Raw genomic sequence first — 26,807 nt, 5'->3', positions numbered from 1 at the left:
CTAGCAAATAGACAATGAAGACAGTGGCTTTACAAAGCCCTCTAGACTGCAAACAATATTGTTAGGTTACTGTCAATCTCATACTTTATAGTGTCATTATTATTACCTATCAATATGCGTGAGGGGAAGAAAAAAATACATTTATTGGGTCCATCTCTATTGAGCCTCTTCTCCTGCCACTCTAAAAACATCTAGACCAGGTTTCCCCAATTACATTCAGCCGTGGGTCGATTTTTCCTTGAGTGGATGGTCGAGGAGCCGGAACATAGTTAGAAATTATTTGTACACTGCAAATTGACCACAAGAATCCCAAACAGATATAGTATTTGACAAAAACAGAATCATTTCAAACCTTGATTACATTGGGATACGATCACATATGCCTCTCTATTTTCCGTGGGAATACTTAGGAACATATTTCTTTAAGCTGATTTCCTGATGATTTTATGTCCAACAATGAACATGTTTGTTTATAAAAATTGGGGGGCAAAATGAAATCACCCGCGGGCCACCTTTTAGGGATCCCTGATCTAGACCAAAACATACTGCATGTTCAGCATTGCATACCCTCCAGTAGGGATTGATACATACCACTGCAACATCCCAGACACCTGAACATGTAGTTCATTGTCAAAGCAGAGGCCTGTGTGGCAGTCACCTCTGCTGCAGTAAACTCTAACCTCTGGGGCTGGGGGGGAGGGAGAGGGGGAGAGGGGTGTCCTGCGATAAGGGTCACTCAGTGGGTGAGGGTGGTGGTTGTGGAGTTTTGGGAAGCGCTGCAGCACCCCCTGGTGGTGAGACTCTGTAGGGTTGAGGGTGAGATGGCCTAGGAGGGAGAGATAGTTAGGGATCTAGGGTCAGGCTAGGGGAGGGACATGAAGAAGATGGACAGTGATCATGAGTTGGACTCAGTGGTGGTGGGGGTGGATAGGGGGAGGTGGAGGTTGTGGGCTGATGGCGTTCTGGTAGCTTGTCCCGTAGCAGCTGTTGGGGGACAGGGAGTTAGGGTTTTCCAGGGGGTTGGTGCCGGGGGGGCCGAGGTAGGCTTGGGATGGGGGCTTAGGCGAGGGCGTGTCTCCTGGGTTTTTGCCCAGGATGAAACGCGCCTCGTCCACCTCTTCCAGGTTGGAGATGTCCTTCATCATGCTCTTGCGATAGGAGACAGACAGCTTGTTGGAGCCGTCGGACATCAGATTGAAATAGCGGGCGATGAAGACGATGGGGAGAGGAAGCATGGCCACCACAATGAGGGAGAAGCACATGGCCAATGCCCAGGGAGGGTAGCTCTGGAAACGCTCCTGAGCCTAAAAAGAGAGAAACAAATTTACGAAGGGAAATAGAGTGAAAAATAAATACCCCTGGTGCTGACTGCAAACTCTGTAACAAGGCTAATACACAACATGTCAAAAAGTGTCAATACAAAGTGTCTATGTGAAACTTTGCACTGTTTGCCAACAGGTTGACTGACCAGTTCTTCTACCCATGCATTGTACCCTGGTGGGCTGATGGCCATCTCGATAACGGTAGCTGTGATGAGAACGATGAGACAACAAGGGGAGACGTACTTCCACATGTAGAAATAGAAGGCGTGGGGCCGGAAACCCAACATGTCCTCCAGGTCCTGCATAAACCTGATACGCACGCACGCACGCACACACACAGACACACACACACACACACACACACACACACATATACACACACACACACACACACACACACACACACACACACACACACACACACACACACACACACACACACACACACACACACACACACACACACACACACACACACACACACACACACACACACACACACACACACACACACATACACACACACATACACACACATATACACACACACATACACACACACACACACAGACACACACACACACACACACACACACACACACACACACACACACACACACACACACACACACACACACACACACACACACACACACACACACACACACACACACATACACACAGGTGATTTTAACATAGATCCAGCCAACTCCTTCAGTTTACAATGTTGGGTTCTGAGAATATGAAAAATAATTATTCATGTCACTGCAGGAGAGAGGGTAATGTATAACGTTTACATTATATCAAAAATCCTATTGAAATATTGAGTGCTTAGGGTTAGAGGGTCTACACCAGAAGTTAATGGTTATCTGTAGAAGGAAGGTATATAGTGTGTGCAATTACATTTGGAATGTGCTGAGTGCAGGGAAAGCAATCACATGTGGCAGGCATTGATAAGGGGAGAGAGCCATGGATTAGTAATGAAGGGGGGTTAAGATCAGGTCAGGTCACGTTAAGGGAGAAATAAAAATGTATGCCCGTATCACTTAGTGTCCTGCCTAGCAGTAAAGATACTATGTTTGTACAGATGTGTAGGAGGAGACTCAGGAGGAAGGGTTAAATATCAGTGGTTGTGTGAAAAGGTTTTTGTCTAATGCAGTTGTATTGATCCTCTGGGAAGAATAAACTTGGTTTAAGCTTCCGAAGTGTCCGTAGAGTTTTTAATTAGAACAGTATTCAGGTGTTCCTTGACTCTTTCTCAATTATTTCTTAATCCTATCCTTCTTCATATTCAACATTCCTCTTAATACATATGAAAAACACACAGCTACTTCTGACACTACAGGGCTCTCTGAGGAGACACCATACTTTACCTCTTGGTGCCGTAGATCCAGGCCACTGACACATTCTCCAGGATGACCACGATAGTGAGAGGCAGACCAGCAGAGTAGTCATCAAACATGGTGACAAAGTAGTTCCCAGAGCGCTGGACGAAGAGGAGGCCACAGAAAAAGGCTATGATGCAGCAGCACACTGAAAGAAGAATAAAGAGAGTGAATTGGAGCAAGATGAGCTAAAGGCATTCGTCTGAAAGTTTGCAGCGTCTTCAGCATTTTTATCTCTTCATCAGTGGTGGAGTTGAATAAACGTCACATTATGTAAAAACTTTGTGGCTCCTTGGATGAGAAAGTCTTTATTTATTCAATCCATTGCTTTTATTGCTATTACTTTGTATTCGGCCTTAAAGGACTACAGCAAAAGTAGAAAAAACTACTCATCCTTAAAAATCTTATGTAGTTACCCCACTTCGTCTTGGTGAAAAGTGCTGAATTTATGTTTGTAACGCAGTTTGCCGTTTATTATCATGAGTCTTGCCCTGGAGGCAGAACTAAGCGGTGTCAGCTAGCAAGACCAGCTGCGGAGTCAAAATTGGCTATATCTTCAAAATTCATGAAAACAAAAATGTGTTTTTTGGTCTTAATTTAAGGTTAGGGTTAGGCATTAGGGTTAGCAGTGTGGTTAGGGTTAAGTTTAAAATCAGATTTTATGACTTTGTGGCTGTGCCAGCTAGTGTCCACTCTGCAGAGCTGCCTTCAGGCCAAGATTCATGACAATAAATGCGAACCTGCATTTGTAACTATGATAGAGGAGAATGGGAGCACCACAGGGATTTTTAGGGCTGACCTGTGAAGAGCTCCTTCTGGACCTTGTAGGTGTCGAGGACCGGCGTGGTGATGCCTGTCATGGTGCCGATCATACTGCCCAGGCCCAGGTTGATGAGCATGAAGAAGAACATGACAGACCAGAAGGGAGAGGCTGGGAAATGAGTCATGGCCTCGGTGAAGGCAATAAAAGCCAAGCCTGTACCTTGCACAGACTGCAGAGGAAGAGGGATGGAGAGAGAGAGTGACGCAAAGGAGAGAGGGCGCAAAAGAAGACCCAAGAGATTGTGAGAGAGAGAGAGAGAGAGAGAGAGAGAGAGAGAGAGAGAGAGAGAGAGAGAGAGGAAAACAAGTTTGATGCAGACCCGAAAACAATTAGCCTCAAACCCAAATGGATCCGACCACAACAAGATCTAGACCCAACCTGGAACCCGTTATCTAGACCAGACCCGATTGGGGACAGAAGAGCCAAGAAGGATATTAGTTAAGTACAGTATAAGGATGATTAGAAAATCAAATCAAAGTTTATTTGTCACGTGCGCCGAATACAACAGGTGTAGACCTTAGAGTGAAATACTTACTTAAAAAGCCTAGTTGGTTTGGTGTTGTGGAACTGGTTCATATTTAGACCCAGTTTCAGTGAGATAGAGCTCAGAGACCAGACAGACAGACTGTACCTTGTTAAGCTCATCCTCCAGGACACAGGGGTCCAGGCTCAGCTCGGCGAAGCTGCCCTCCTTCACCGTCTTGATGACGGCGTATATCTCAGCGTAGTCTACGGTGGACAGCTGGGAGAAGTTCACGTGTGGCGGAATGAGGTCATGACTCAGCACGTTAGAGTTCAGGTAGCCAAGGATCTTCTCTCCATTCCTGAAGAGACCACAGGGAAACATGGTTGATAGAGCACAAGATGAAGATCACCGCAAAAGTCCTGAATCTGATCGCAGAGAAGGCATGATAATAAATATATGGTGTGAGGAAAGAGTCGTTTAATTCTGTATAAGACAGCTTGAATTCCCTCCACCATCACTATAGACGGCTGCTAGGGCATTTGATTTGAACTCACTCCATGACACACTTCTCGTTCATGAGGTTTGCCTTGAAGCCCAGCACGGCGAACACCACCAGAGTAGCCAGGATGGAGGTGAAAAAGTTGATGAAGGAGACGAGCACGGCGTCAAAGTGGCAGTTGTTGTCTATCTTGTTGTAGCTGGAGAAGGCAATCACTCCACCGAAGCCCAGGCCCAGGGCAAAGAACACCTGGGTGGCTGCCTCCCTCCACACCTGGGGCTCCAGCATCTTCTCCAGCTGGAACACACAGTAACACATTGGCTGACAAACTTGGACTCGGGGGTAGATGTAACATCGTTAAAGAAAATCCGGGACACTCAAGTTAGTATGATATTTTACGTTTGGTATGTTATGTATTCATTTGTGGATGTCCATCATACATTTCATATGATATGTTATGCATTACAATATGTACGATGTGTTACAAATTCCATGTTAGATAGGTGGCTAATTGGTTATAATCATTAGAAATGTTTATAAATTCTATCGGTATAGTAGCTCTGTCTTTTTCCATAAATGACAGCATACAACTGCAATGGAAGCTTTTCTCTATCTCTGTGTGTGTGCGTGTGTGTGTGTGTGTGTGTGTGTGTGTGTGTGTGTGTGTGTGTGTGTGTGTGTGTGTGTGTGTGTGTGTGTGTGTGTGTGTGTGTGTGTGTGTGTGTAACGGCCTCCTCTGAATCTCACCTTGGGAGTGAACATGTGTGCAATGCCATCAACAGCACCCTTCAACAGCAAACCTCTCACCAGGAAACAGAAGAGCACCACGTAGGGAAACAGCGAGCTGAAGTACATCACCTGACAGACCATAGGAAACAACTTAGTCACACATTCTGTACAATAACTACACTATACATGCCAGAGGAAGGTAGGAATCCAGTCCAGTCGGCTATTATTCCAGTGCAATTTTTTGTCATGTCATGTTCTTAAATCATATATCTTCCCTACACTCTTTTGACTCTCCCCCCAACACCCCCTTCCCCTCTTCCTGATGCCCCCTGCCCCTCTCCCGCCACATCAACTGTCCCTCTACCCATACCCCCTGCCCCTCTCCACCCACACCCACACCCCGCCCACCAACACTCCACTTCCTCCCCACAGCGCTCCCTACCTTCCCGGAGGACGCAATGCCTCTGATGACAGCCAGGCAGACGATGATCCAGGCCACCAGCAGAGACAGGGTCATCTTGACGTTCAGGCCACCGCTGTCTGCGATGGTGCTGGTGGTGTTCAGAGTCTGGCGGTACCAGAAGTAGGTAGTGGCCGAGCTTTTCTCACACTCAGGCTCCACGACTGCAGAGGGTTGAGGGGGAGGGGGGTGGAGAGAGAGAGGGGGAGTGAAAAAAGTTGTAGTGAAAAGGAAGGGAGGTGAGTAAAGGGATAGGGGTAGTGGAAGGGAGAAAGATAGAGAAAAATAAAATGAAGGAAATAAAATGAGGGAGAGACTGTTTACACAGGAACCAAATCCCCTCTCCCCCCTGGATTGGTTCTCCCAGATGTACATTAGCAAGGTAAACAAGGCCGTCCTTGTACTTGGTATGCACAGCGTGAGTCCTCATTCAAGACACTTGGCATTTTCCACTGTGCATATTTTCACCTTTTATAATTCAACCTTGGGGAAATGATACATGGATCTAAGTCTGGAGAAAGCAGTCTTACAGACGTATTACAGAAATATATGCATATGCACACACACGCATGCAAGAACATGCAGGCACACATACACAGAAAAAATGTGCCCACACACCCACACAGAGACACATGCACTCACAGAAATTGCCAGGTCAACTAAATGTACCAGTCTCTATTTATGTCAGGTAGATGGCAATGTTCAGCAGAGGAAATCACGGTGGCCTCCCATTATTCTATTTTTATCTTCTGTCTATGAGTGATGGCATTCCAGGTTACATGCAGTAACTCTGACTGTCTGCATCTCTCATCTCCCGTCTTCTTACTCCTCCACTCCTGCAAGTCACTCCAGAAGCACAGAACTGTATTCAAAGTGAACGCTAGGTATGAACAACCTTGGTCTCTGTGTTTAGCTGATCTGACCCTGCCGATATCAATGTGAACCACAGTTTATCTGAAGTGTTTACTGCAGACATGTGACCATGGGGCCAGGTCAGAGTGGGTGCAGAGCAGCGTGGTTCTGGGGAACCACACACCTGCATGAATGATAGGGTCTACCTTTCTCTACAGATGTACAGTGGCAAGAAAAAGTATGTGAACCCTTTGGAGTTACCTGGACTTCTGCATAAATTGGTCATAAAATGTAATTTGATCTAAGTCAAAACAATAAATAAACACAGTCTGCTTAAACTAATAACACACAAACAATTATACGTTTTCATGTCTTTATTGAACACACAGTATAAACATTTACAGTGTTGGATGCAAAAAGTATGTGAACCCTTTAATAACTGGTTGACCCTGCTTTGGCAGCAATAAACTCAACCAAACGTTTCCTGTAGTTGCGGATCAGACCTGCACAACGGTCAAAAGGAATTTGGGACCATTCATCTTTACAAAACTGCTTCAGTTCAGCAATATTCTTGGGATGTCTGGTGTGATTTGCTCGAGGTCATTCCACAGCATCTCAATCGGGTTGAGGTCAGGACTCTGACTGGGCTACTCCAGAAGGCGTATTTTCTTCTGTGGAAGCCATTCTGTTGTTGATTTACTTCTGTGTTTTGGGTCGTTGTCCTCTTGCATCACCCAACTTCTGTTGAGTTTCAATTGGTGGACAGATAGCCAAACATTCTCCAGAAAAATGCCTTGATAAAATTGGGAATTCATTTTTCTGTCAATGATAGCAAGCTGTCTATGCCCTGAGGCAGCAAAGCAGCCCCAAACCATGATGCTCCCTCCACCATACTTTACAGTTGGGATGAGGTTTTGATGTTGATGTGCTGTGCCTTTTTTTCTCCACACATAGTGTTGTGTGTTCCTTCCAAACAACTCAACTTCAGTTTAATCTGTCCACAGAATATTTGGCCAGAAGCGCTGTGGAACATCCAGGTGCTATTTTGTGAACTTCAGACGTGCAGCAATGTTTTCTTGGCATCTTCCATGGTGTCCTCCCATGAACACCCTTCTTGTTTAGTGTTTTACGTATCGTAGACTCATCAACAGAGATGTTAGCATGTTTCAGAGATTTCTGTAAGTCTTTAGCTGACACTCTAGGATTCTTCTTAACCCCATTGAGTATTCTGCACTGTGCTCCTGCAGTCATCTCTGCATGTCGGCCACTTCTAGGGAGAGTAGCAACAGTGAATAGACAATTTGTCTTTCCGTGGACTGATGAACATCAAGGCTTTTAGAGATACTTTAGTGACCCTTTCCAGCTTTATGCAAGTTATCAATTCTTAATCTTATGTCTTCTAGGATCTCTTTTCTTCGAGGCATGGTACACATCAAGCAATGCTTATTGTGAATAGCAAACTCAAATTTTGTGAGTGTTTTTTATAGGGCAGGGCAGCTCTAACCAATCTCTTCTCATTGATTAGACTCCAGGTTAGCTGACTCCAATTAGCTTTTGGAAAAGTTTAGGGGTTAGCCTAGGGGGTTCAGATACTTTTTCCAACCCACACTGTGAATGTTTAAATGATGTACTGTATTCAATATAGACACAGCAGACTGTTTGTCTATTGTTGTGACTAAAATGAAGATCAGATCAAACGTTATGACTAATTTATGCAGAAACCAGATAATTCAAGGGTTCACATACTTTTTATTGCCACTGTAGGAGCTTAATTTGAGCCAGTTTGCTACAGCAAGAAAAATAATCCTCCAGCAACAGGAAATGTGAATTATTATGTGGATTATAATTAATTGACATTTTTGTAGGGGTTGATACTTGATATTCCCTTATGAAAAATGTATGACATTTTAAAGTGTTAATTACAGACTTCAGAAGCCTTTTTAAAACTCATATACACTACAAGCTCTCCTGCAACAGGGTGATCAAATTAAATCCTACATCTGTATAACCATGGCGAGAGGTCACTTTTTCCACACAGAATTAAAGACAATTCTACAGACAACCTGTAATGCCACTGTGGAAAACCTCAAATACCACTATACTGTAGTGTAGGAGTGTGGCATGGTGTCGTAAACCACCATTTGTAAAGAGTAAACCTATGAGGAATCACATACAGTACTACACACACAGATGCTAGTATTGTATGATTACCAGTGCCTCCAGGATGTTGCTGGGACTTTGTGATATTTGTGGACAAAAATGCTTGATTTTGCTGCAGCAATTCTGACATTGTGCATGGCAATATGTGATGATTTTGTCCAATTTGTTTGCGAAAATGCACTGATGGGAGAAAACGTTTGTTGACGTGTGGCTTCATTGAACCATATTATAAGATAAATGTGCGGTGATTGGTTGTAAATTGCGAGCCTTCTTTTTGTACTGCGGTGATGGGTCAGTTTTATGCAATAATATTGCAAGGATGTGATTGTTTTACGAGGAAATACTGTGGTACTTGGTCAAATTTGCAAACCCTTACATAATATGCGGGGAATGGTTAATTTTGCTAAAATATTTGCGATCGCAGAATCACGGAATCCTGGAGGGACTAGATTAGACAGTAACATGAAGACTTGCAACACCATGCAATATGCCTGTCTGTCAGTGTAGGAACCCTTCGGTTGGAGCAGGACTATCTAACCAGCTACAGCTGCTCTCCTCCCTGGTGGCTGACTGTCTTCATACTGCTGAGTCATGTGAGGAGCAGAGGAGAGGAGAGCGCTGAGCGATTCTTGGAACCGTATTATCACCACCTCTAATCTAAGTCTCAAAGGACTTTAATCTGGATTATGTCCATCTGAGTCATGAAGGATCCTCATAAATAAGCTAACACCATCAACTGATCTAGTTAGATGTGTGATTCAGTGTCATCCTGGCCAAAACTGGATTGAACTGGAAGATTGAATTACAAAACAAAAATGTGTGTTTCTCTCAGACTGACCAAAAATGATTTTGTAAGTATGGATTATTCTACAGGGCAAAATGAGTCTGTATAACAAGATGGAAATGAGTAATATCTGATTAATCAAATACAGGCCTTATTAAAAAAAGGAGAGGCTTAATTCAATATTAATTGAATCCTTTCTAGTTTGTGAGACAAACCACATTGTCATGGTCACCCAGCTGCTTGGACTTTATCAAACAGTTCAGAGGAGTTATATGACTCCATTCTCTTTGCCCTCTGCATGTCTCCTCCGTCCTGATGTTCAGATCTGGCATCCACTCACTGGCTAATGATCCATTCCTCCTGATAGGGCATTCGGCCCATGGCAGTGGGTACTGGAAGGACTGGAAGAAGTAGAAGATGCTCCAGCCGATGATGACGTTGTAGTAGAGCCCCACAAAGCCACACACCTGGAATGTAGGAGAGGCAGAGTCTGTTAGAGTAAGAAAGTCCAATGGAACTCACAATTACCCCTGAGGTGCTCCGCTGCACGAGTCCCTGTCACTGTTGGTTGATGCCACTCTTTCAGTCAAATGGCAAGTGCGAATATCGATATATACACTACTGTACCGTGAATATATGTATCATTCAGATGGTCTATATAGGCAGGAATATGTTGTTTTCTCATGTTCCTAGGGTGGCAGATAGCCTAGTGGTTACAAGCATTGGGCCAGTTTTTTTAATGTATTTTTTATTTTACTAGGCAAATTCTTATTTTCAATGACGGCCTAGGAACAGTGGGTTAACTGCCTGTTCAGGGGCAGAAGGACAGATTTGTACCTTGTCAGCTCGGGGATATGAACTTGCAACCTTTCAGTTACTAGTCCAACGCTCTAACCACTAGGCTACCCTGCCAAAAGGTCTCTGGTTTGAATACCAGAGCTGACTATCTTAAAAATCTATCTATGTGCCCTTGAGCAAGGCTCTTAACAAGAACTGGCTATTAGGATAAGAGTGTAATCAGGATAAGAGTGTCTGATAAATCTTCTGAGCATCCATGTCAACAAAGGACAGGCAGAAGCTAAACAAGGTTGGGAAATCCATTAATAATTGAAGTACTCTTTCAGCCATTTCCACAGTGATCTCTTAAGAGGTATTTATAGCTGCCACTCGCAGTCACATACATCACCAACGAGGGGTTGTCTCTCACACCCTAACCCTCCCTACCATCTCTGCCTCGCTCTCATTATCTAGGACATTATCCATATTACTCATCTTTATAGTCCTTTTCTATGTTACTGACATACAACCTTCTGTCACATCTTATGGAATGAAGAATGTGAGATAGCTTTCTCCATCATAATAACACAGAGTGTGTTTGTTTTGAGCTGTGTAAGGTGATGCAGACATGGGGAACCATGTTTAGAGCTGCTATGCTCAATTAAATCAAGGTATATCTATCTATCCCCTAAAGAGAGTTTGCCTCATTCGTGATTATACATTCCAGTTCAACAGATTTACACAAGGTCTATTTCCTCTCACAATATTCAGAAATGGACAGTGAAAGCTTCCAACATAAATTATCCACCTATCTCTTGTTAAAGCGGGAGGTTGACATGTTATGTGATGTTGTGACAATTAAATTATGTGATGTGAGTCACAAAATGTCCACTATGCCAAATTCAAGACCTGGAGTAGTTTAAATTGATCCATCCTATCAAACTGGCACATACACAAAGCATGATCAACAGCTTTTATCTTAAAAGCCCAGTGCAGTCACAATTCATTTCCCCCTAATGTTTTGTATCATAATGTACAGCAAGTGATGAAACTAACAATGTAAAAGTGAAGAAATTTGATCAGTGTTATTTCCTGATAGTTGCTGGTTGAAATTACAATCTGCTCGGAACCTTCTAATCAGCAGGTTTTGCACAGGTGGAGTTTTGGCTTGCCTCGTGACAGCACTAGACAGTATAAGTTAATATAGACCAATAACAAAGACTTCCAAACCTCTTTGCCAATAACAGGTAGTTTCAGATTACATATCCCGCCCCCTCCCCACTCAGACCACTCCCAAACAGTCCAAGCAAAATTCTAGCTTGAGAAATAGTTTTCAATCAGAAATCAGAGCTCATTCATCGAAGCCCCCGGTGATAAACCCCACATCCAGCATCCATTATCCTCATCACACTGACTGACCCTCTGTTTCCCAGTGCACTGTGGTCAGTCACACTGTTTTTCTCTTGGGACACTGTCTATTTTGTTAAGTGGAACAAGCACTTCTAGAACATAAACAGATTACATAACCAAAATCATGTTAAAACTTATAGCATTATGTATCTGATGATTGGAGGGTGATCAGTTAAACTGATTGCCAGCCTCAACTTCAACCAAAAGGTGATATATGAGGCAACCTTAAACCAAAGACACCATCCTCACTGTCACTCACCATTAGACTGGACACCCCTATCCCACCCAGTTGGGGGCACACGTAGTTCCACACCCCGATGCTCCCACGTCGGATCTTCTGGCCCACCGCTAGCTCCAGGAAGAAGAGTGGGACGCCGATGAGGATGAGGAGGATGAAATACGGGACCAGATAGGCACCTGAAAGAAAGGGGTCAAAGTGATCATGCTATATTTCTCCCAATAGACTATTAGGTACATGAGTAGTACACATACTGTATGTGTGATATTACAGTACTAAGCATTGTGTAAAACGTGGAACACCTTTCCTTTGAAATAATGCACACGTTTCAATTGTCTCCCTTGCTGAATCAATGGAGATACTTAACATTTACTGTGGACCCTGGCTATATTCTTTTGAGCTGTTTCTAGAACACTAATTAGAATTAATTGTGTATCATTACAAAGCCAGAGGGGAAGGGGAGAGAGAGGTGGACAGACTGGGTGACAGGAAGACAACCCCTCTAGTTGATGGTCATGAAGTCCAACTCAGTGAGTCAGGGGAGAGGCCAGAGCTCTGAGCCTCAGGACACTATGGTGTCTGTTTGTACTTGACAGTTCTGCATCACTTGTCACTATTACTCTCCCACCCTGCAAGTCAGAGCCCATCCAACCAGTGATTTACTAAGGTCTATTTTAGTATTTGATTTGAATTATGGGGGATGTCTAAATCTGGTGCTTCCCAGCTTAATCCAAGAGAGGCTTAATCTGGATGTTTTTATGATCATCAGGATGCTAAGATTAACGCTGGAGCACTATCACTAATAATACTTCAGGAGTACCAGTTACATAGCCTAGAGCTCATAACCCACTGGACACAGACAGCAGTTCCATGTCTTGTTTTAATTAAGTTGTTACTAATGTCAATTCAACATGAGATCAAGAAGAAATAGAACCAGGTCATTGGATGTAGGTAAGAAATCAGATTTTTTTTTAAATATATAACTTTTTGCAATCAATTGCCTATCTGAACTTGGGCCAGCTAACAGTCCTGATATACTGTATAGCATGCAAACTGAGGTGAAGACATGTGTATGAAAGAGAAGCAGAGAACGCTGGAAGGGGAGAAGGAGAGAGAGGGGGAAGAAGGCCCATAGCGATAACCACCTAACACCACAGAGCCATTTAATGTGGCTGTAATTTGCTGCCTGGAGGTAAATTAGGGGGTGAAAGATGTCCGTTCTCCTGGTCAAACGACGAGGCTGCTTGGGTATAGGAGCCTTTAAATCCTGCCTATTAGCAATAAATCAGAAAGAGAAGGTGTGAGAGAACAGGGCTGGTGCACCAAACACATCATTCATTATCTGGTGAAGACAGGGAGACCGTGAGGTTTTGGAGGTGAATTGAGCATGCCTAATCGTCATTTCTATGACCAGAGATAAGAGATGTGCTCTTTTATGCTGCTGTTATGGTCAGAGGTGTGATGCACATTAAAACTGATGGGGCATATTTTTATCCATTTATGGTAGAGTGGTTAGGTTAGAGCAAGGGGCGCAGAAACTAAATTTAGCACATTCTGGAAAAACACTGTCAAGTACAAAACATACAATAGTAAGAAATCTGAGCCATTTCCACTAGATGAGCCAGCTGCAAAGTCAAAATTGGCCTTTGTGTAATGTTAGGGCTAGGCATTAGGGTTTTGCAGGGTGGTTAAGGTTAGGTTTAAAAATCAGTTAGTGACCACTCTGCAGAGCTGCCTCCAGTACATCAATGCCAACCTGCCCTAACAAATAGGGGTGTTCTGAACTACTATACCAGCAAAGACTTACAATGTGCACCTGTAACTACATGACAAAATAAAGCAAGTCATCATCACAATACAGAGCCATTAATGTTTAATTGAGAGTATCCCTTTCATGTTGATCAGAGTATCAGTTGAGCCTTGGCCTGCTCCAGTGCCAGTAGTAATCGATAGCACAGCTATATTTAGAGTGGTGTTTGTGGAGCTGTGCTTCTCTCTTGGCAGCCCAGCCTGACTGTGATGGCAGGCCAGTGTACCTGGCATGTCATTCTTACAGTCTGGGTCACTGAGCTGCCAGGAAGCAGCCGCCGCTATACTCTTCATCAGAGGCAGACAGGAAGATGAGGAGGAAATGACCTTGCTCATCCATTGATGAGCTATTAATAAATAATTATTGTTCTATATTTTGTGAAAGTTATTCAGTTATGGTTCTATTTAGTCAGCCAGCCCTTATAGGGCGCGGTCTGCCACTCACCTCCTCCATTCTTTTGGCACAGGTAAGGGAAGCGCCAGACATTTCCTAGCCCCACAGAGAAGCCCACCTGGGCCAGAATGTACTGAAGTTTGCTGTTCCAGGCTGGGCGGCCATCATTCTCGGGTGGCTCGAGAACAATCTTCTTCCCGGGTACCCCTCGAACATTCAGAGAACTGTTCTTGTAGTCGAGCGGCGCTTCGTGAGCGAGCAGGTCTGCCACCGACTCTGTGACATGCTCACTGGTATGCTCACGCTGCGTCACCTTACTGTTCTTACGCATCAGGGATGCTGAGGGGGGAGCTGGGAGGGGGTCGGCGCAGAGAGAGAGAGATAGACAGAGAGAGTTCAGAGTGTACTGTAGGTACGAAGTAGAGGGGTTGGATACTAGGTGCCAGACGTTGAGAAGAGAGAGAGAGCGCAGGGCTCCAGATTTGGGCTTTGGTCCTGTGAGAGAAAAACAAATTAAATCTGTCACTGCAAGTCACTTGACGGCTTTTACTATTTTACAAAGCGACATAGTAAAAACACGGAGGACATTTAACATATTATCACATTAAAACTGTCCTTAATAGATGAGGATTCATTTCCACTAAAATCGAGTCCTGACAAGGAACTTGTGTTTTCATTGCAAGTTATGTTGGCATATCTTCCTGTGTCACTGTGGGCCTCAAGCAACACTTCAGACACAGGATCACTGACACAATTACCCTGTTCCATTTAGTGCTTAGCCAGGCTTGTAATAAGATGCAGGTCTATAACACAGTCGAGTCTCTAGTCTAGTGGCCTTAAAGACAACATACTGTAAGTGTGGGTGGTTGCACTAACTTAACTAGACTTCCACAAGAATGAAGCTCCCTCCTCACTACAATGAATCATTTCTTAGGGGTACTCAAAGTAATTATAATAACCTCCATATCCACTGCAGACACTAATTGAACTAAACTGTATTGCAGGTTGCCATTAGTTGTCATGCCATTAATTTTCCATTAATTCATTTGCAATTAATTTTTAGGCCTCATACCGTATGCTTAAGAGCACACATATCACCTTGCAGACTGAGGCAGACCCTTAGTCTGCAACTCTCTCCCTCTGAGACTGACCATCAGATGCAGGAACAATCAGCCCAGTAAAATAAAAAATACAATTACTTAAACGTATGCCCACTCAGCAGTGCTTCACAAGTAATACGACGGATCTATTACCGGTGTGACCATATAGCCTACCTCAAATGTTGATTTTTTTTTATTTTAAATACCTCGAACAACAATACATTGGCTGGGCATTTAAGCAAAGCCAATATACGGTGATAATGTATTGGGCCTATAGCTTACTGCACAAACCTCATTGCTACAGGTGTCACAGATGTTGTCGTGGAAATGACAGGACCAAGGTGCAGCGTGGTGGATAAACATCACCAACAAACCACGCAACAACTGTGACGCCTACTAGGGCTATAGTGCCACTAACAAAGATAACTACCCACAAAATACAAAGGAAAAAAGGCTGCCTAAGTATGATTCCCATTTTGAGACAGCTTATTCAAGCCTAAGTAGCCAATAGGCAGAGGGTAGGATAATTTGTCTGAATCTCTGTAATAATGGTATAGGGATAAGAATGCATTTTATTTTATAAAGTGGTTTCTTGCATCAAACAACATAACATTTTCAGTGATCTCCTTGTCTGATGGACAAGTGGATAAACAGGTTAATGTTAAGCACTGCGTTTCCCCCCAAAAGTCTCATTGAATGTAGTCCTACATTGAACAATAAACATTGGCTGCTAATGTAGGCTGAATGATAGAACAGCTAGTTCCATGTTAAAATGTTATGGGATGCATTTTCTCCATTGTTTTTGATGGTAGGCCACTCTGGCAGGCCTACAATATGATCAAATACCCACAGTAGCCTACATGACAATTAAAACTGTAATGTAGAGCGGGTACAGCCTCAGTGTTCACAGTAAACGTGCTGGAAGTTGCACACAATTTTCACAATGTTCAAGTTTGCGCTCAGCAGACCTGAAATTTGCTCAGTGACACATTTTTCTTGCGGGAACATTGGTCACGTCCAATTACCTAACCCTTCTCTTACATGAAGAGAGAGGGGGTAGCAACTTGTTAAATGTGTTTTATCTACCTGTGGACTCATTTCCCCACAAAGCTGTCACTGAAAAAGCAGATTAGGCCACTACCTCCCTCAGAGGTTTAGGTTTCAGACATTCCCAATGTTACCAATTGTCCTACTTAATTTTCCTGTCATGTAAGCTTAACTTTCGGAAGCTTTTTCCTGTAAATCCCCTAATCCTCGGAAGCATTGCAGCAGGATTCTCTACCGCTTTTTCATGGAGCTGTTGGTTCAGCCCAAACATAATGGAGGAAGTCAGTCAGTACAAGGGAGGGGCTGGATGATCCGCAGTCATGCATTCTCTTGATCCACATCACAAGCCTGGCGTAGGCTCATTACTTATTGAGAGAGTCACTTCTCAGCCGTTACAAAAATCCACCATCGACGGAAATACAGAGCAGCAAAGTCCTATGGGATATGTGAGGGCCACAACCTATTCTAGGGGACAGAGAGACAGCAAAAACAAGAGAGATAACCAATGTGGGAGATGACTGTTCACTTAGTAAACCTTTATTTACTTTTGTTGAGGACTGACTAGGTGATGGCCATATGAAGTAGGGGAAGGTTAGAAATGGAGGTCACACAGAGGATATACAGAGCTGCAGTTTATGCTGTGGCAACATTTTGACAGCCCCATCTTTTACGGTATGATACAACAGCAGTGATGCACTTAAACAAGAATATTCCACATGATTCACATAATTCCTTATAAAGAGTACATAAGTGTATACACATACAGTGTTTCGTCTCTTCCAGCACACAACAACCATTTCATATTATAAGTCAACGTATCTAACGACAACATAACCCTTTCTGCCAAGCGTTGCAAACATGTCCTGTACAGCTCATGATGAAATAAATCATCCACGCTCAATAACAATTTGCATGGGAACCTCTATATAATCCAATGGGCATTAACTCTGGACAAGATCTGCATTGGTTCAGACATTCAATATCAACAGCTGCATCACTCCGCCTACGGAGCAACTGTGCCATGAAAACACGCCAACAACTGCCAGCTGGTGTTCAGATCACCACAGACAAGATTGATAAAAAAATACAGGTACTAGGTGACTTTTACATCATTTGAAAGTCATTGCATGTGTTATAATGGCTGCAGTGAGGGCTAAGAGTTTACGTGGAACAGTCTGCAGCACTTTACCTATATTGTCAGTGAATATCTAGATAACAAATTAAAAATGTATTTGGGGCCAGCTGCTTTGAATAACAAATTGCACTGACTAAATCACTTTAGCAAAAAACAAACATGCACTGCAAAAACACGCACAGCTGTAAGATGTGTCTTTTTGGCATTTACTTCTCTGTAGAGTTAGTTGATGCTGTGTGATAATTTACTACACAGACAAACAAAAGCCTTTAAGGTTTATTTAAATAGTGCTGAGGTACTCCCATTGAGCAAAGTTTTGTTCTGAAATCTAAGCTACTACTGTAGGCTCACTCCAAACCTAATCCAGCACACCCGATTCTAATAAATAACTAGCTGATAAACTGAACCAGGTTATTTAGAAGTGGGCTGGATTAAAGACCTATGGGAGGGTATCTCTCCAGGAACAGGGTTTAAGACCCATGCAATAGCCTGTGTGTGATTGATGTAAACAAAACAGGAACCTGCAGATAATACAATCCTGAAAAACATGATCAATGGGTCACCAAGGGCATATAGTACCTTCCGAAAATATTCACACTCCTTGATTTCTTTCACATTTGTTGTGATTAGGGCTGTTGCGGTGATCATATTACCGCCACACCGGCAGTCACGAGTCTAAAAGACAGTCAAATTCCACGTAACCATTTAGTCACGGTAATTAGGCTTCTCCAAGCTCTGATGCTGCTGATGGTCATTAGTAGCCTACCAAACTTGCTAACTGCCTGGAACTGAGCACTCTATTATCCCTCTGATCAATCTGACATCAATGCAAATGTATTTGAAAATCTAATCAAACACTTTGAAAGCCCATGAACTCATGTTGTGCAACATTTCAACAGGCTATGCAACTGCAGAGAGATGACCTTTACTGAAAAGAGGATCAACTTTCTATAGGCTAGGCCTAATATATTTTCTTGTTCAACTTTCCTAACATTGCTTATATCTACAAAAGGAGTATTGCCTACCTGGCTGGCATGAAAAAAAAACACTGGGAAGAGCATCCTCCATTCGCTAGTTACGTGTATTTTTTCCTACTGCACCTGTTTCGATACAGGTGCATTATAATGGTCTATTCTAAATCTAATTTCACACATATTGTTTAGTTACTACATGATTCCATATGTGTTATTTCATAGTTTTGATGTCTTCACTATTATTCTACAATGTAGAAAATAGTAAGAACAAAGAAAAACCCTTGAATGAGTAGATGTGTCCAAACTTTTGACTGGTACTGTATATAGAATAAAAAATATTCCAAAACATGCATTGTGTTGGCAACAATGCACGAAAGTAATACTACAAACATGTACTTTTTGTCCTGAATACAAATTGTTATGTTTGGGAAAAATCCAACACAACAATGGGTACCACTCTCCATATTTTCAAGCATGGTGGTGGCTGCATCATGTTAGGGGTATGCTTGTCATGGGCAAGGACTAGGGAGTTCTTCAGGATAAAAAGAAACAGAATGGAGCTAAACAGGTAAAATCCTAAAGGAAAACCTGCTTCAGTCTGCTTTCCAACAGACAAAGGGAGACAAATTTGTGACGTGGTAAGGTTGGACCCAGGTGCAGAGAAGAAACCAGACAAGGCATCAGTGCTTAGGGATAAACATAATACTTTTCTGAGAAATGGTAGCCTCGGGATAACAGTACACTTGAAAAAACAAACACTAAGTCTCGAAACCTCACTCAGGAAACGACCGCATTCGGTAAACAATTCAAGTTTCTGCAAAGGACAACAGAAAACACACCTCTTTTAACAGGGAAATTGTTATTTTTTTATTTTACCTTCATTTAACTAGGCAAGTCAGTTAAGAACAAATTCTTATTTTCAATGACGGCCTAGGAACAGTGGGTTAATTGCCTGTTCAGGGGCAGAACGACAGATTTGTACCTTGTCAGCTCAGGGGTTTGAACTTGCAACCTTCCGGTTACTAGTCCAATGCTCTAACCACTAGGATACCCATGAGTGTCATTAATGTCTGTAGGAAGGTTGAGGCCAGGGCTCTGTGCAGGTCAGTCAAGTTCTTCCACACCGATGCCAACAAATAATTTCTGTATGCACCTTGCCTTGTGCATGGGGGTATTGCCATGCTAAAACAGGAAAGGGCCTTCCCCAAACTGTTGCCACAAAGTTGGAAGCAGAGAATTGTCTATAAATTCCTTATATGCTGTAGCATTCATATTTCCCCTCACAGACACTAAGGTGCCTAGACCGAACCTTGAAAAACAGCCTCAGACCATTTTTCATCCTCCACCAAACTTTACAGTCGGCACTATGCATTGGGGCAGGTATCTTTCTCCTTAGCATTCGCAAAACCCAGATTCGTTCGTCGGACTGCAAGATGGTGAAGCTTGATTCATCACTCCAGAGAATGCGTTTCCACTGCTCCAGAGAACGTGTTTCCACTGCAATGCCAGCCGACGCTTGGCATTGCGCATGGTGATCTTAGGCTTGTGTGCAGCTGCTCGGCCAAGAAAACCAGTAGTGGAAAAAGTACCCAATTGTCATACTTTAGTAACAGTAAAGGTACCTTAATAGAAAATGACTTTAGTAAAAGTTAAAGTTACCCATTAAAATACTACAGTTGAAGTCGGAAGTTTACAAAGACTTTGGTTGGGGTCATTAAAACTCGTTTTTTCAACCACTCCACAAATTTCTTGTTAACAAACTATAGATTTGGCAAGTTGGTTAAGACATCTACTTTGTGCATGACACAAGTACTTTTTCCAACAATTGTTAACAGACAGATCATTTCACTTATAATTCACTGTATCACAATTCCAGTGGGTCAGAGGTTTACATACAGTGAGTTGACTGTGCCTTTAAACAGCTTGGAAAATTCCAGAAAATTATGTCATGGCTTTAGAAGCTTCTGATAGGCTAATTGACATAATTTGAGTCAATTGGAGGTGTACCTGTGGATGTATTTCAAGGCCTACCTTCAAACTCACTGACATCATGGGGAAATCAATTGTATACCTCCACAAGTCTGGTTCATCCTTGGGAGCAATTTTCAAATGCCTGAAGGTACTACGTTCATCTGTACAAACAATAGTAAGCAAGTATAAACACCATGGGACCACGCAGCCGTCGTACTGCTCAGGAAGATGATGCATTCTGTCTCCTAAAGATGAACGTACTTTGGTGTGAAAAAGGCCAATCAATCCCAGAACAACATCAAAGGACATTGTGAAGATGCTGGAGGAAACAGGTACGAAAGTATCTGTATCCACAGTCAAACGAGTCCTATATCGACATAACCTGAAAGGCCGCTCAGCAAGGAAGAAGCCACTGCTCGAAAACCGCCATAAAAAAGCCAGACTACAGTTTGCAACTGCACATGGGGACAAAGATCACACTTTTTGGAGAAATGTCCTCTGGTCTGATGAAACAAAAATAGAACTGTTTGGCCATAATGACAATTGTTATGTTTGGAGGAAAAAGGGGGAGGCTTCCAAGCCCGAAGAACACCATTCCAACCATGATCCCAACCATGAAGAACAGGGGTGGCAGCATCATGTTGTGGGGGTGCTTTGCTGCAGGAGGGACTGGTGCACTTCACAAAATAGATGGCACTGTGAGGCAGGAAAATTATGTGGATATATTTAAGCAATATCTCAAGAAATCAGTCAGGAAGTTAAAGCTTGGTCGCAAATGGGCAATGACCCCAACCATGCTTCCAGAGTTGTGGCAAAATGGCTTAAGGACAACAAAGTCAAGGTATTGGAGTGGCCATCACAAAGCCCTGGCCTCAATCCCATAGAAAATGTGTGGGCAGAATTGAAAAAGCGTGTGCGAGCAGGGAGGCCTACAAACCTGACTCAGTTACACCAGCTCTGTCAGAAGGAATGGGCCAAAATTCACCCAACCTTTTGTGCGGAGGCTTCTGGTAGGCTACCCTAAACGTTTCACCCAAGTTAAACAACTTAAAGGCAATGCTACCAAATACTAATTGAGTGTATTTAAACTTCTGACCCACTGGGGATGTGATGAAAGAAATAAAAGCTGAAATAAATAATTCTCTCTACTATTATTCTGACATTTCACGTTCTTAAAATAAAGTGGTGATCCTAACTGACCTAAGACAGGGAATTCTAACTAGAATTAAATGTCAAGAATTGTGAAAAACTGAGTTTAAATCTGAAAAATCTGTCGATGTGCCCTTGAGCAAGGTACTTAACCCCAATTGCTCCTGTAAGTCGCTCTGGATAGGAGCGTCTGCCAAATGATTAAAATGACAAATGTACATGTATAATTTAAAATTCTTTATATTAAACAAATCAGATGGCACATTTTTCTTGATTTTTTTTAAATTTGCGGATAGCCAGGGGCACACTCCCACACTCAATTTACAAATGAAGCATTTGTGAGTCCACCAGATAAGAGGCAGTAGGGATGACCAGGGATGTTCTCTTGATTAGTGCGTGAATTATACCATTTTCCTGTCCTGCTAAGCATTCAAAATGTATTTGAAGTATTTTTGGGTGTCAAGGAAAATGTACGGAGTAAAAAGTACATCATTTTCTTTAGGAATGTAGTTCAGTAAAAGTAAAATATTTTAGAACTATAAATAGTAAGGTACAGTACTTTTCAATATTTGTACTTAAGTACTTTACAGCACTGATGGAAACCCATTCATGAAGCTCCAGAAGAACAGTTCTTGTGCTGAAGTTGAATCACAACCGCAGACCACATGTAACCACGCCAGCCCAGGAGCCTCACATCTGGCTTCTTCCCCTGCAGGATCGTCTGAGACCAACCACCCGGACAGCTGATAAACTGAGGAGTATTTCTGTCTGTAATACATTTTGTAACAAGAACATATTCTGATTGCCTCAGCCTGGCTCCCCAGTGGGTGGGCCTATGCCCTCCCAGGCCCACCCATGGCTGCGCCCCTGCCCAGTCATGTGAAATCCAAAGATATGGGCCTAATGAATTTATTTAAATTGACTGATTTCCTTATTTTAACTAAGTAAAATAGTTGACATTGTTGGGTGTTGTGTTTATATTTTTGTTCAGTATATTAAAAGGCTAAGTATTTGGTCCCATATTCGCAGCACGCAATGTCTACATGAAGCTTGTGTCTACAAATTTGTCGAATGTATTTGCTGTTTGTTTCGGTCGTGTTTCAGATTAATTTGTGGCCAAAAGAATTTCAAGGTAAATAATGTATTGTGTCATTTTGTTGACACTTTTATATGTTTTTAGGGTTCTCCCGAGTGGCGCAGCGGTCTAAGGCACTGCATCACAGTGCTAGAGATGTCACTACAGACCCGGGTTTGATCCCGGGCTGTGTCACAACCGGCCGTGATTGGGAGTCGCATAGGGCGGTAACAATCGGCCCAGAGTCGTCCGGGTTTGGCCAGTGGGGCTTTACTTGGCTCATTGCGCTCTAGCGACTCCTTATGCCGGGCGCATGCAGGCTGACCTCAATTGTCAGTTGAACGATGTTTCTTCTGACACATTCGTGCGGCTGGCTTCCGTTTTAAGTGGTTGGGAGTTAAAACTTCTTCAGGCTAGGGTCCTTTTTTCTCAATTTCCGGCTGACTGACATGCCCAAAGTAAACTGCCTGTTGCTCAGGCCCTGAAGCCAGGATATGCATATAATTGGTACCATTGGAAAAAAGACACTTTGCAGTTTGTAGAAATGTTCAGATAATGTAGGAGACTATGACACAATAGATATGTTAGGAGAAAATCCAAAGAAAAACCAAACAGATTTTCTTTTGAGAGTCCATGCTCTTCCAATGGAAAGTATAGGGAAATAATTAAATCTGGAGAAAATGCAATTCCTATGGCGTCCACTGGGTGTCAGCACTCAATGTTCAAGGTTTCAGGCTTGTTTCTTCCAAAACGAGTAAGAATAATGAGTTTTACTACAGGGACACAGTCTAGGAAATGTGTGTATGTGCGCACGATGAAGAGTAGACGCACCTGCTAATATTGTTTCCCTATTGAACATACTTCTTTCTGTATAAAATATTATAGTTTGATTACATGTTAGGGTATCTGAGAAGTCAATAGAAACGTATTTTGACTTGTTTTAACAAAGGAAGAGAGGAAGATTTTCAAAAAGGTAGTGAATATTTAATCACTATTTGTGAATTTATGAAACCTGTGCCAGTGTAAAAATATTTTGATGTGAGGTGCCGTCCTCAAACAATCACATGGCATGCTTTCTCTGTAAAGCCAACTGTAAATCGGACAGTGCAGTTAGATTAACAAGAATTTACGCTTTCAACCTATATAAGACACTTGTATGAACATAAATGTTTAATATCCATAATGTTTACAATTATTTATTTGAATTGCGCACCCTCCAGTTTCACCGGAAGTTGTCCTGCTAATGAGACTCCTAGCCCAAAGAGGTTTTAAGAAGCGCGGTTTGGCGGGTCATGTTTCGCAGGATGCATAACGCTACCTTCGCCTCCGGAGCAGTTGGGGAGTTGCAGAGATGAGACAAGATCGAAATTGGGGGTAAAATACAAAACAAAAATACAAAAAAATCTATAATAATATGTTTCTAAATACTTCTACAGTAATATGAATGCCACCATGATTACAGATAATCCTGAATGAATTGTGAATAATGATGAGTGAGAAAATTATAGACACACGAATATCATTCCCTCCCAAAAATTGAGGTTAACATGTCTTGGAAGTATGATATTTGTGATTCTGTCACTTTCTTACTCATTTTCTCAAACACACACAGAGTAGAGAGAGAGAGAGAGAGAGAGAGAGAGAGAGAGAGAGAGAGAGAGAGAGAGGGGAAAAAAGTGTATGTATTGTAGGAGATATCTATGTGTGTGTGTGTGTGTGTGTGTGTGTGTGTGTGTGTGTGTGTGTGTGTGTGTGTGTGTGTGTGTGTGTGTGTGTGTGTGTGTGTGTGTGTGTGTCTTTTAGAATGCTTGTTGGCGGATGGGGATCAATATAGCCTATGAAGGCCATTTAATTTGGATTGTAAAAAATAAAAATACCACTACATTTTCTCCCAAGGCATGGATGTTTTAATTCTCCAAAAAGGTCCCTTTAACAGAATTAAACAAGTTCAATCACAACACCTACAACTAACTCTACAATCTGAAATACTGCCCTGGAGACTTGAAGGTTGTGGTCATAAAACAAAGCTCAAGCGACAGACAAGTACAGATAGGAAAGCGCTCTAAAAGGTGATCAATCTGATCAGCGCTCCAACACCTGTCATCCCTCACATCTACGACAATAGACCGGGACTGAACATCAGTCATTCTGTCTGCTTGGCATTTTAAACTAAAACAAATTATGCAAATATACTATTATTCCATTGAGTAAGCAATTATCTTACAATTATTGGCCAGACGATTGTAAAAAATAGCACTCAAGGTCACACAACCCAGTGATTCATGACAGCATGACTATTTAATGTCATCATCCAGGACAACTCTCACCCCACATAATAAACATGATGAGATCACACAAGTTCACCTCTGTAAATTGCTTAGCAATAGTTTTCTCAAGTGTCACTAAAAATCACTCCTTGCTATCATTACAATACAGGGACAAAATCGCTCCAACAATTGTCCCTTCTTTGTTTATCCAATAGTTTAGTATCGCAAAGCAGTCCCTGTTGAACAGCTCTGATATACAGTTAAAACAAATTAAAAACAAATGTCAAGGTGAGACACGTACGAGCCTAGTGACTAATGATGGGTACATCTGGACAGATGGGTGTCGCCAGGGACCTGGCGATTGTATAAACATGTGAAGTCAATAACGCATTTACTCACCTTAAATATTTCGAAGAAATAACCTATATCCAGTGTTTACAATGTAAAAACAATTCGAACACACCAGCATGGGGCAAATACATCTGCTCCGTGCCAATTTCGACCTAGTCTGGTGGTATGAGCGCGAGAGGGTGAGAGGGAACGAATCACGTGCAATTTTGGCTGACAATTGACATGCAAGCAGGGTGGCGAGCAGGCGAGTGCATAGTGACGCAAGAGTGTACATGATCACATTGCCAAATTATCACCATGCTAATAATAGTAATCTAATAACCCTGGCGTTTAACATAGGAAGCCTGTGCTTAATTTGGGGAAGAAAATTAAATGCACGCCCTGTGGTCCAAGGTGTATTTTGTATTTATTTATCTGGAGTAAGGGTGAATGTATTAAACCGAGTCCCCCTAAGATCTTTGGAAATAGAACGGTCAAGAAATATGTCGGTATTAGTCTGACGCATATGTTTGCGTCACTTACTACCATGCTTTTCCGATTGATAAAATTCATGGCAATTCAATTCATAAAAATAGCATTGTCAGCACCTATGGAGACATAAGCAATAAAACACAGATAATTGATAACGAGATACATGTGTTCATTGTAGGCAAAATAATTATGACCAGTTTAAAATGTATGTATTCTAGGCTATAATACATTTTGATATTAGTATATTCTACGAACCAACAATAATAGGCAACCCCTTAATCACATAGGACTATGTTGTTATTTGTTAATGCCCTTTTGACACTATGGAAAAAAAATCCCAGACATCACATGGTCCATTTATTGGAAGAGCGGTGGTCAATGTTTATTGAGACATCGAGACACAGGCGACACTTCTCTGTGGCTCCAGCCAACTGATGCACAGGTGACCATAAATCATGCGCCTTCCAGCAGACTATTCTTTAAAACCACGGGGTAGAGGAGGTAGATAGTGTCATTGGGACATTTTTCATTCTGACCCAATAGATTATTTTGTCCTTCTCTTGCCACATGACTGCATATAAAATCATCTTTATTTTCATCAACAATGCCTCTTTACCACGGTTGTTTCATCTACTACTGGGTATTCTAACAATATCTTACTTTCTATCTAAGTTAAATTGATTTCATGTTTGTACAAGTGACCTATTAGATCCACTCATTTTATGCAGAGAAACACAACCTTTGTAGAAAGTAGCCTACAATACACCCTATGCCTGTGCTGGATACCTAGAGGCACAACCTTCACTGGCATTCTGAAATAGCTTTTTTCTGTCCCCCCCAGTTTTATCATTGGAATGAGGCCTGGTGTGCTTTAGGACCATGCAGATGCCTCTGAGCGGTCAGGTAGGCTGTTTGGAGTGTTTATCTGACTGGATAAATAAATAAAATAATTATATCCCACCCACTTCTAAAACCAAAGTTGCGCCCCTGCCTAGAAGCACATGCAGTCTGGTGGCATGGGATTTGGACTTCAGTAATAATCTGGTAGTAGGTATCCAGTGTACATTTTATTTCAATATCTGGTCTGCCATGACACACTTTCCCAGAGATGGCTACTGACATCATTTACCACAACAGCCTCAAGATCATACCACAGACA

The 26,807-nt window shown here is 42.4% G+C and overlaps 1 protein-coding gene across 2 annotated transcripts; it reads right to left on the bottom strand.

Annotated features, from left to right (window-relative positions):
* On the bottom strand, positions 1-25,334 carry LOC135540011 (sodium-dependent neutral amino acid transporter SLC6A17-like). 2 transcript variants are annotated; one of them, XM_064966303.1, is made up of 12 exons: positions 25,226-25,334; positions 14,160-14,603; positions 11,927-12,084; positions 9,821-9,947; positions 5,667-5,848; positions 5,243-5,353; positions 4,551-4,792; positions 4,162-4,354; positions 3,507-3,699; positions 2,696-2,855; positions 1,469-1,631; positions 1-1,304 (listed from the first exon to the last, which is right to left on the bottom strand). In XM_064966303.1, the coding sequence occupies exons 2-12, from the start codon at positions 14,437-14,439 to the stop codon at positions 909-911; spliced, it is 2,205 nt and encodes a 734-aa protein (XP_064822375.1). In that variant the 5' UTR covers positions 14,440-14,603; positions 25,226-25,334; the 3' UTR covers positions 1-908. The 2 variants fall into 2 exon arrangements, with proteins under 2 accessions (XP_064822375.1, XP_064822376.1); XM_064966304.1 differs by lacking the exons at positions 1-1,304; positions 1,469-1,631 and having other exon boundaries at positions 2,700-2,855; positions 3,507-3,580.
* Between the last annotated feature and the right edge of the window lie 1,473 nt (positions 25,335-26,807).

This window comes from Oncorhynchus masou, chromosome 5, assembly GCF_036934945.1.
Source record: "Oncorhynchus masou masou isolate Uvic2021 chromosome 5, UVic_Omas_1.1, whole genome shotgun sequence".
Lineage (NCBI taxonomy): Eukaryota > Metazoa > Chordata > Actinopteri > Salmoniformes > Salmonidae > Oncorhynchus > Oncorhynchus masou.
This window is presented reverse-complemented; position numbering and strand designations above follow the sequence as displayed.